The sequence below is a fragment of the Amblyomma americanum genome, chromosome 4 (genome assembly GCF_052857255.1).
Source record: "Amblyomma americanum isolate KBUSLIRL-KWMA chromosome 4, ASM5285725v1, whole genome shotgun sequence".
In the NCBI taxonomy this organism is placed as follows: domain Eukaryota; kingdom Metazoa; phylum Arthropoda; class Arachnida; order Ixodida; family Ixodidae; genus Amblyomma; species Amblyomma americanum.
This window is the reverse complement of record NC_135500.1, coordinates 188,688,319-188,699,457: the sequence shown is the minus strand read 5'-3', so window position 1 is coordinate 188,699,457 and position 11,139 is coordinate 188,688,319. Positions and strand designations below refer to the sequence as shown.

General features: G+C 45.0%; 1 protein-coding gene across 1 annotated transcript in view; it reads right to left on the bottom strand.

The window, feature by feature from the left end:
• Window positions 1-516: 516 nt before the first annotated feature.
• LOC144129934 (uncharacterized) overlaps window positions 517-11,139 on the bottom strand; it is a 38,366-nt gene continuing 27,743 nt past the window's right edge. Inside the window, exons 11-18 of the mRNA XM_077663990.1 lie at window positions 9,494-9,717; window positions 7,698-7,822; window positions 6,236-6,342; window positions 5,662-5,966; window positions 4,685-4,800; window positions 2,778-3,036; window positions 1,910-2,100; window positions 517-808 (exon numbers count right to left, since the gene is read on the bottom strand). Coding sequence (XP_077520116.1) covers window positions 615-808; window positions 1,910-2,100; window positions 2,778-3,036; window positions 4,685-4,800; window positions 5,662-5,966; window positions 6,236-6,342; window positions 7,698-7,822; window positions 9,494-9,717 — 1,521 coding nt within the window. The 3' untranslated portion in view covers window positions 517-614. The remainder of the gene's footprint in view (window positions 809-1,909; window positions 2,101-2,777; window positions 3,037-4,684; window positions 4,801-5,661; window positions 5,967-6,235; window positions 6,343-7,697; window positions 7,823-9,493; window positions 9,718-11,139) is intronic.

Genomic DNA, 11,139 nt, shown 5'->3' with positions numbered 1-11,139 from the left:
CAGCAGCCATACTGCATTCGCTTCCGTCGACTGTCATTTTGTATGAAGGGTTGCGAGGTTTGTACAATTAAACCTGGGTGCCAGGAAAGGCACAGGCAATAGCATTTTGGTCGGACACACCAAGTGGCGAACGAGGTATGTTGATTTACGGCGCACGGGTTTACAAAAGAGGAAAGCTTAAAGCGTGAAATTTCTGAATGGATACTGCGAGGAAGAGCAAGAGTTTTTCAGGCCGTATTACTGTATGCTTCGTTTTGATGCTAGTTTGGAACCGAGCCAAATATGTTATGCTAGATAACAGCACGATTTTTTACGCGATGGCAGCAATAGAATAACAGTTAGCTGCCATTTTACTTTACGGTACTTAGCTGTGCGATATCATTTGCTTGCATGACAAAAACATTTAAACCAAAGTGCTAAGCTGTGTAGGTACTGTCCTTTGCTAGGAGGGAAGAAAATATCCGCACTGTTTTTTTAAAGCAAAAAGCAACTCCATCACAAAATAAAAGACGTCGGTCCTTCAGCTTTAAAATATTAATAAATATTTTATTAAGCATAGTGCGCTGTAGAGAACAGTTTCTTTAGGATGCTGATATGAAGGGGTTAAAGATAACTTAAGGTCCTTGGTCGATCTGGCGAGATATAAAACAAAGTTTAGGATTCTGAGCAAGCCTGAGAGCCGTTGTTTCCGAGGATAGATCAATGCTCTGTCCTTCTTCCGGGAGAACATTGAACGCTTGCAGTATGGTGGTCAGGTACAAAAAGATTTCTACGGTCGCCATCGTTTCACCCGGACACATGCGCTTTCCTGAAACGACAGCAAAGAACAAGAAGTTGGCACTGGGGACTGTCAAGGCGTGTAGAAATAAACTAAGAGCTGCATAGTAACGAAAGGAGATCGAATGCATTTCTAAACTCACTTTAAGCCAACATTGATAAACCTTTTGTGTAGTGTAAGTGGGAAATACACACTAAAACACTTTGTTTAGGATTAACCCCTGCGGGTGCAAAAGAAAAGATAGAGATAACTTTCTGCTAAGATTAAGGTTTGTGTTACGGCTGAATGATGTTGACGATGTTGAATGCAATAGGTTCTTTGCGTAAAGCTCTAGGTTAGCTGCAGAGAAGCAAAATGTAAAGGCAACAGCTGTTAGAAATCTTTCACGAACATTCCAGCACATCCAGCAGCAATCAAATGTTCTCCCTAAATAAGCCAGATATCGGGACTTGGCAATGTATATAAAAGTGAAAATGCAGAACACGATTCACCGTAACTTGAAGGGAAGATTGTGAGCTTTTAAACAAGTAGTTCTTGCTTTTTGAGGTCGTTATTTATAAGGATCGTGCAACTCAGGTAGTCGGCCGAGGTCTCGCGGTGGGATCAGACTGCTGTAAAATTCTACACCATCTCGCTGAGTTACCGCGAATGCCTTCCGGTTTTGCCAAAATGACGGGCGCGTGCTCCTTCTATAGCTTTTTGTGCCACTTAGCATTTTAAACTATTAATTGCTCCGATAGCTGGTCAAAGGCAGCTATCAAGGTTCAATGTTGCTTTTGAGCACTGGGTTCAAGGGCAACGCCTGATCTCATAGTACGATTTTTTTGAAGCTGCTGGTTCACCGAGAGAAGCTGGGCATGATAAGTACTGCCGAGAGGCTACAATTTGCGAACGAAAGCCTCCTGGATGCGTGGGTGAAACGTTTGCCGTTGTACGCCTGGCTTTACGAGGATTAGAGAAACGAGTTTTATTTTCTACGCCCAATGGTCGTATTCCCCGCTTTTCAGCATCGTGGTGTGCGTTTGTCGGGGTTTACACCTAGTATAAATTTTTTTCCTCAACGGCCCTCTAGCATACTGCCTGATTCTAGGAAACGGTTTAGGCGCGAGGCCATAATGTACCGTCACTTACCAACGCCAAATGGAATTAGCTGATCAGGCTTGGGCAACAATGCCGAGCCATCTTCGTTCAAGAAACGTGAAGGGTTGAACTCTTCGGGATCCTTCCAGTACTGGGGGCTCATGTGCACAGCTCGAAGGTTTGCCATAACTGTAGTACCTTTGGGTAGGAAGAGGTTTTTGTAGACGACGTCTTTGCCAACCCTGGAAAAGCGGGAGCAGAACGCACTGAAGTGTGACCCATAATGCGATGCGGTGAGACAGAATACATAAACCAAGCAAAAGGTGCGCCAGTGCCGCAATTGCTACACCTCTCCGCGATGCAAACTGCAAGGAAACTAAGCATCTAAACAGACTTAAGGTTCTCTGTTGCCCTCAAGAGAGAGAGAGAGATAGAGAGATCGGTGAGAAGAAATGCTCATAGACTTTAGTCTGCGGGCATTTCATTTGCTATATATTTCATTTCTTCCAGCTGCGTGCTTATTTTCTTCAATGCAAAGTTTACATCGACCCCTGTCTGCTTCTTTTGTTCTCTGAGTTGCGTTAGTCCGTTACAAGAATAGGCACGGGATGGGGTATCTCGCTGAATGGTTTTAATGCGCCGAAACAATTTGTGCTAGCGGAATCAGTTCAGAATTGAAAGGGGTGTGGAGTGAAACAGAATTTTCCGCTGGGTCAGGTTGGCCCATTGCTGGGAGGGTATTTTCAACCTGATAACCTTTGCTATTGCTACTACCCTGCGACGTCAGGGGCTATCATACTCGGAGGCGTTTATGAAATAACCTTGTGCACAAGCAAGTCAGCACTTCACGCACAAAAACTTGTATGTGGTTTTGTAGGTCCTAAGTACTCCAAGAAAAATGTTCGCGCCTCAGACGTACATTCTAGGTATCCCTAGCGGAGTGACTGTGCGCCAGCGGTACATCTCCCAGAGGAAGGCCATTGTGAAGGGCATAGCGTTCCGGTCGGCCCAAGACGGCGCTCTCTCGCGGCCCACTACGTGGTCGATCTCTTCCTGGATGCGCCGCTGTACGCTGTCAGGCTTGTAGGCGCACACCATCATATGCCACTGCAGCGTCTCCTTCACAGTTGCGTAGCCGGCGATAAAAAGGCTGAAGATGTTACCGATCAAGGTGTCAACTGCAAATAGAAGCGTTAAACGGCCGCCGTTTACAAGAGTCCCGGAAGGGCTTTCGTCAAAACTTTTATTGATTTTCTCTGAGTCCCTCCGTAAGCTCTTGTAGCCTTTGCACGCCGAACGTACAGAGATGTGCCTATAGTTTAGCACATATAATGCCTGAGTATGCATGGCTCAGGGATGATGCCGTTTCATGTGGTTCCGTCATTACATTTATATTTGCGGAGATACGGACGATGCCAGAGCCTGTGTCAATGCTCCGGCCCCGGTGCCACCGAAGAAAACAGGTGACGTGCAACGCCCGGCAAGATTCAAACGCTACTAAGAAACATCAGTCTCTGTAGCTGTTGATCATCGCTCTGCGTAGACAGCTGGAAGATCGTTTACAGTTCTCAGATGGTTTTCGCGTTTGATTCCATAGTCAAGGACCGCCCCGATGACATCTAACGATGAATGTGGTGGCGTGGGTCCACCTACATGGTTGTGGTTTTATCTCCGGAAAGCTTGAGCTGCTAGAACCGTGGCGCCGAGAAAAATAGTTTTTAAGTAACTCAAAACAGGCATGACTGTTACTAACAGCTAGCTACGAACCTTCGGTTACTAAAAGGCAACTATGCATAATGGCTGAAAAGCTCACTACTAAGTTATATTTACCCGCCTTAGTAATGAACAAATCTTGCCTGTTCTCTATCTTGCACCACTGCTGAGAATTCTGTGCTGGAGAAGCCGTCAAACTACCAAGTAAAGCTTTAAATGTTACTTAAAGAAATCCCTCCCCTGAATTACTTGATACAAGGAGTACTGGTCAGTATATCCACAGCGTTGCAGGAATTCATACGAAGCTGTATGGATTATGCCATAATGTAGGGAAGCCTAGAAAAAAACCTGAGCTATTAAATGAGGAAATCCTCCTGCGAACGTATTCCGGTCCAATCATGCCAGATATTAACACGGTAACGCTAAGGGTCCAGTTCAGCTGAGTGACCGCCGTAGTTGGCGTTGGCGCGTCCAGAAAACCGAGATCGATCAAGAGGGTCGTCAGTGCACAACCACATAGCCCAGCGCGGGTAATTCAAACAAATCCAAACGGTAACGCAGTGCAAGCGTGAAGACGTTCCTACATAATTCCTAATTAGTCCACAGCACCAGGCCGCAATTCCACCATCATCGCGTAGGGCCGCTGAAAAAAGAAATACATCTTCTCCTAAAATAAAAAAAAGGTCGAGCCGGGACTCAGAACGATACCCCTTGGGTCGTAAGCCGGAAGATCTACCCCTTGACCACATAAGGCCTTCCTTTAACTAAGTCGAAAGAACGTTGCTCAGTGGTCTGCCTCGACCACTGAGCAACTCTAGTTCGACTTGAATAAAAGGGGTGTCTGAGCGTCTTCTCATAAATAAAAAAATGAACGGAATAAAGAAAATAGAGTAGAGTGCGGTTTTGTGAAGTGGTAAGCAAAGCAGGCCCCAGGCCACAGAAGGGACCCCGATGATATCGCGTCATACCCTAACGGCTGACCTTAACTGTCCTTTAAATTTTGCTCACCCAGTTTGTTTGTCAAAGGTTTTATATCTAAAGTTTCGTACGAAAGAGCGGTTATACAAGAGATACGATACACGAGAAAGAACAAAAAGCACAAACAAATCTTACTGGTGAAAGTTGAACTTGGGTTGTCCTTGTTTTCCTTGATCTTCTTCAGGTAGGCGTCAATGAAGTCCCGGTCACTGTTTTCGTCCAGTGTTTCCTCGTGCTCCTTTATTTCTCGCCTGTAAGAAGATAGACGAAGAAAATTATCTTCAGCAACGTAAGTGGTATGTAAAGAGAAGGCTATTAGCCGCGCGGCGTTTCACACGCGACTGTAACAGAACAGGCACGACGCTAATCACTATGTTGTGCGCTAGGATTACGGAGGCAGAAAAATGCAGCCTCTCTCAGCAAACAAGCCGCCGCGGTGGCTCAGTGGTTATGACACTCGGCTGGTGACCCGAAAGACGCGGGTTCGATCCCGGCCGCGGCGGCCGAATTTCGATGGAGCCGAAATTCTATAGATAGGCCCGTGTACTGTGCGATGTCAGTGCACGCTAAAGAACCCCAGGTGGTCGAAATTTCCGGAGCCCTTCACTACGGCGTCCCTCACAGCCTGAGTCGCTTTGGAACGTTAAACCCCCGTAAACATAAACCTAAAACTAATCTCTCGCCAAACAGCAAGCAGCTTCGTGTAAGCTAGATTTGTGCCTGCCGATCGGAGCTGCATTTATGAAACAGTTTGCTCAAAGTGGGACTCAGTACTAAGGTGGCACATTGGGCTCGTTGGTGTGGCATAACGAAGAGATATAGCGCTGTGTCTTGACTCCCCAGTGCAGACTCCCTTCGCCAGCCGGCCAGCCAGTGGCTGTATTATTGGCTGCTGTAGTTATCCGGCCACCAATATTTCTCATGTACAATGGGCTCTGACCATTCGGCCCTTAAATAAGTTATGCGAGCTCTATGACTGCATGTTTTCCACACGAAATATTTTATGCGACCCGCCTTCACGCGTGCGTGTACAAGCTTCTTGAGAGACAATGAACATAAATGGATTTCTAGCCAGGCCCACAATCTGTAGAGTAGTGCACAGCTGTGCTTACTTGATAAAGGCTAGCAGATCATCGAGAATTGGTCCTGGAAGGCGCTCACGTAGGATGGGTATTTTGGATGCCAGGCGGGTCACCAAAACGGGCAGGAGAGGGTTTAGCGATCTGTTGCCGATGAATTTCGACAACCTCTTCAGTCTGTCGTCCAGAAACTTCCTGCGGGAATCTTCGAAAGGGTAACGGGCGCCGAATATGATCGCCGAGATGTTGTTGGACGCGCTCGGTACGAGCAGCTCCAGGACAACGGAGGGCGCACCTCGGTGTTCGGCGATCTTCTTGACAAGGTACTCTGCTTCTTCCTGAAACAAGCAGCGGCATGGAGCCACCATGTTTTTTTCATGACATTCCCGTACATTTTTATCCGTGGAGAGATAATTGCGTATTGGTCTATCTATTGGTTCCTCAGCCAAGTTAGTAATGTGGCTGGTGCATGAGAGCAATAAATGGTGTCGTCTTGTATTCTATAGCTTAAACAAACGTTCAATGAAGATAATATTTTATTACCTGCTTAAAGGGTGCGTATCTGAGAATATAAGTATGTCATCTATTTTTTAAAATAAGAAATTACCTTCATCCAGTCTTCCATAGCTTTTTTTCCGAACCCGAGATCACGCAACACGTGCAGGCATATACGCCGGTTGTCATTCCAGATTTGTCCATTCTGCGACAGAAGACCTGCGTGTGGGATACACGTTTAGTGTCACGGGTAACACAGTAAAAAGCGGTAACTAATAAAAAAAAATTGTGACGGCCTCTCTTTGTCGTCCAGCTTCAGAGCAGAAGAGGAACAACAAAAACAACTTGAGGAATTAGACAAAACCTCGTACTACAGGCACATAGGTGTTTTCTGGGCTATCATTGTTCACAACTTCCTACTCCAAAGCACGGCAAAAGGGAGGAGCATGACTCAAGAATGGGTGAAAGTAAGGACACCTTCCTAGGGTCTGGGTCACGTATTTACCGCAGCCATAATTGTCGAGGTACTAGCAGTCGTGCTTATCAAACGCCACAGGTTTCTCTTCAGATATTTAGAATTACTTTCAGCCATGAAAAAATTGTCTTGCCTCATAGAAATTTATACACGGTTGTCATAAAACAGCAGTTCGCGTGAACCGGGGGCAGGGAAGGGCACGGGGTGCAAGCAACGTTTTTTTAAACCGGCCGTTTTTCTATTGAATATACCTTGTATTTTTAGGTACAGAAAGCCCAAGCTTACATTTGTTTTTATAACAACCATAGCTAACAGTTCATATCTGAAAGGCTCGTGTTCGCCTATGGAATTTTTCAGGGTGCCTCTCCAAGCAGCACAAAGTAATACAAACACACAATATACTCAGAGAGCCATGTGAAAAAAAAAAGAACATAACAGTCCTGAAACTAAGAGCAGACGGGATTCATTTATTTTGCGAACGCAGTTGCTATTACCTATTAAGTTACAAATGTAGCAGTCCATAATTAGTAAGAGTACTGAGTAAAACAAGAAGGGACGGAACAACCAACAAAAAAAATTGGAGAATGAGCAGTGGAGTCTTCTAGCACTTTATTTTAAAATAGTGTTTTTTCTTTTTTTTCACATAAGGACCGTCCAGAACGAAGAGTACCCGAAGAAGAAACAGCGCACAGAAGCACATAATAAAAAAGAAAAGGACCAGCAATTTCCCTCAGTCAGAACGGCTGACGAAAATAGGTGACAAACATACTGCGGAGTTCCGTAGTCTTGGCTGCATATTTATGCTGCCTGTCGTGGCCACAAAATTCGCACAACTCGCAAGATGTGCAATCGTTTGATTCAAGGATAGCATTTATCTTTTTAATGCTTTCGTTCTGAGCTCGCGCACTATTGCACATTATTATAATAAAATAAAATCAATAAAAATGATATTTGAAATCGTGCCAGTCTTGGCCAGTTTTATTTTCATATAGCTCCCCTTGCAGCTCAGTGGTATATGCAGCCAAAATGAGAATATCTGTTCCTTAGAGCTAGAATGTCAGCGCTGTCCATTCTCGCACACGAGTGTCCTTTAACTCACCTTTGCAGCCGGTCTGGTCGATGACAAGGTTGCCAGTTCGGTGAAGGAGTTCTTTCATGCACATCACTTCTTTGATCGACTCAAAGTCGTTGAGGACGATGAGGTTTGTGAAGGCGACCTTTAATCTAGAAGGTTATTGTGAAACATAATATGCATTGCCAGCTGAGACCTCTATGATCCTAAAGGAAATAGCAATAGCAACACAGTCGGTATGAGCTTGTAGGCTTAACGCCTTATCGCCTTGTAGGCTTAACAAGAGCACTGCTGCGAACCGACACCACAACAGAACTGCGAGCCGTGGCTGCACGAGCCACGACCAGGTCCCGTCTTTATTGACTTCGCCGGGTGGCGCCCATATCCGGGTTTCCGGCGCCACCCAAGAGAGGGCGCTACAAGCTCTAGCTGCATTGTCAGTATATGATAATGAGTATATTTGCTCACTGAGATAATTATGTTATTTGCTCATCAGCATGTTGCTGTGCTGTGCTTGCCACGGCGTCACAGATAGTGGTCTAGTGTACCTTGCATCTAGTACCCTTTAATGGCCAAAACCCAAATTTATCCGATACTGGCGCCTCGAACAAGTTTTATAGTCATTAGTCTATGCCCAATTTAAAGCAAGAAATGCCTTACTTATAGATGTTTTACAGTTGTAGGCTGATGAACTGAGAAAGTGTAATTAAAGCAGCTGGCTCCCTGTACCGTTAAAGGCCTCTATATGTTTCTGTTGTCAAATCAACCGCCGACACCTCATTTTACACCGCACTAGCCCTTGCTAGTGTAGGCAAGGCTTTCCTTAAGAACGAACTGAAACACTGTACGTTAAAAGAGAATCCCAGAAACAAAGGTTGCCACCACTACGCTGAGCGTCACCCACAACCAACGTTGAAATTCAATGTAGCTGCTGGCATAATAAATCAAGCTTTGACATGGAAAGGTTTTTCTCGCATTGAGAGAACAGGCATAATCCTGTAGACATATAATGGGCGCAGAAACTCTAGGAATGCAAATAGTGGTGAAACAAGAAAAAATTATTAGCAACAAAAAGAAAAGGAGAGAGAGAGAGAGAGAGAGAGAGAGAGAGAGAGAGAGAGAGAGAGAGAGAGAGAGAGAGAGAGAGAGGGGCAGCTGCGGAGAGGTATGTTTGAGCAACATAGATGTTTCGACATATTTCAGGAAAATATTTCCTTTTAATATCCTGCCTTTAAGCTGGATTTCATAAATAACTCTGTTCACTATTAAAATAACCTGCCAAGTAAAGAAAACCCGATTTCCGAAATATGATACTAAATTTTGAAAAACGCTTTGTTTTTATCTTAGAATTTGAGAAAATACAAAACCTGAAGACGAGGTGCCTTAATTAAAACTTGTTTTACTTGATATTCCTGGTTCACTATATTAAAGCAATTCATTTTCAAACGCATTATATTTTTCTCACGGTTTTTATTTGACTGGATTTTGGAGAAAAAAAAAGAATTGCGGTTGAAAAAGAATCGCAATGCTGTTCCGGTCTTTCAGTCTTCAATGCTAGTTAGCTGCGCGGCGGTGAGCGTAGTGACCAAATACTTAATAGCATATGTTATACGAAACCTGAATTACGCTGGAACTGCTTAAAAGCAATTCTGCAAGTGTGCTCATGGCAGGTGAATTCAAACAGGAAATAAAACTTTAAAATCAAGTAATGCCTCGAAAGAGCCTGATCTCAAGTGATGTATTTGCGAGGATTAAGCCTAAAGTGGCATTGCCACCTAAACATGAATGACGCTAAGAGAAGAAATTGTTACTGCGAAGCCTACCTCAAGACGGGACCGTATTTCTCCGTCCATTCCTTGAGAAATTTCGGGTGAAGCAATTTTGCTCCGAGCGGCAAGAGGCCGACGACAGGATATCCGGGAGGACCAGGCGGTAGTGTGGTTCCTCTGGGTGCTTTGCTCTTCCGTAGCCAAGCTATGGAGGCAACCAACAGAAGCCAGGGCACCACGATGGTGAAGGCGAGCCTCGTGGCTTCTCCCGGGTCCTCCTGAGGGGGGGGGGGGGGGGGGGGGGGGGGGGGTGGGAGGACGACGAATGAACATTAACATACTATGTCACCTCCCCATCAGCATCGCAGCAGCAACGGCGAGAAAAAAAAATCGCTGCGAATTACTGCAGATCGTGAACGAACCGCAGATTGCATTAAATTTACCGCCAAAGTTACCACTTGTCTTCACTGCGCATGCGCTGATCACCATAGGGGCACGCCTGTCGCCTCGGAACCATCTGCTCATGCTCAGTGGAGGAGCGCGGCAAGCGGCTGCAGTGGTGATACGCGCTGTTCTAATAGCCTCGGTTATTAGTAGTGGTTTTCAAGATAAGCCTTGATTTGTAAATAAAGCCACGATAAGATACTGCACATGACTGATGAAATAACAGCAGCTAGAGTGTATCACTGCTCCGAGGAAAAGTCGGCTTATCGAATGTAAGGCTTTTTTTCAACGTTCTTCATGACTCGTGCAAGCAAACAGTGCCGTACACAAGTTTACGAGGTCTCTCAGGATAGTTTATGACCACGTTAGACATCTCCGTAGTCTGTTGCTCGGCTAGTACTTTGTTTTAAAGTTTTTCAGGGTATCGGGCATTGGTATCGAAAATAACTTTTGAAGTATAGTGCCCAGCCCTGGATTTGAGTTTCGAAGCATCCCTACAAACTTCGCGATATGCTTCACGAATTTACGAAAAGGAATGCTCAAGTTATATGCAGAACTCGATGACAGCTCGAGCGGAAGTCTCGTCGGTGTTGTGCTTTCTAAATGCGACTTAGGCCTTACGGACTACTTTATTCTGTAACGGCCGCTGCTGGTGGAGCCAATTTAAATGTCTGACCATTCATGCACTTGCTCATAATGGGGTACCCCGTAGCTGTCAGACAAATGAGGCGCAAGTCGACTCTAAAGTATCGCAGATAGTAAATGAGAACAGGTATTGCCCTGAACGGAATAAAATGAACGGAATAATGGCGCAGATCAAGTGACAGCACAGCAGGAGAGTAAAAACACACACTTGGCGCTTGTGTGTGTTTGTACTCTCCTGCTGTGCTGTCACTTGATCTGCGCCATTATTCCGTTAAGCATGTCTGACCAACTTGCCCAGTTCTTTACAGTTGATAAAATGAGGTGTTGATAAGCTAATGAATACTTTGGGACCTGCTAGCGTTAAGCAGACAGAGTGGCGCAGGAATAATGAAGTTAAAATTTTTCTTTTAACTGAATATCGATATCATGGCTGCAAAAAGTGTCTCGACGATCATGTGGTTGCATTCTTGAAGAATAAATGATATGTTGATGCTAGCAAGGAAAGAAACAGTACTCGCCAGTATAGTGGATGCGAATCGGCGTAGAATCTCCATAAGAGCAGACGATTCGCTAAGCAGCTGAACAATAGATAAGAAGGCTACAAAAAATGA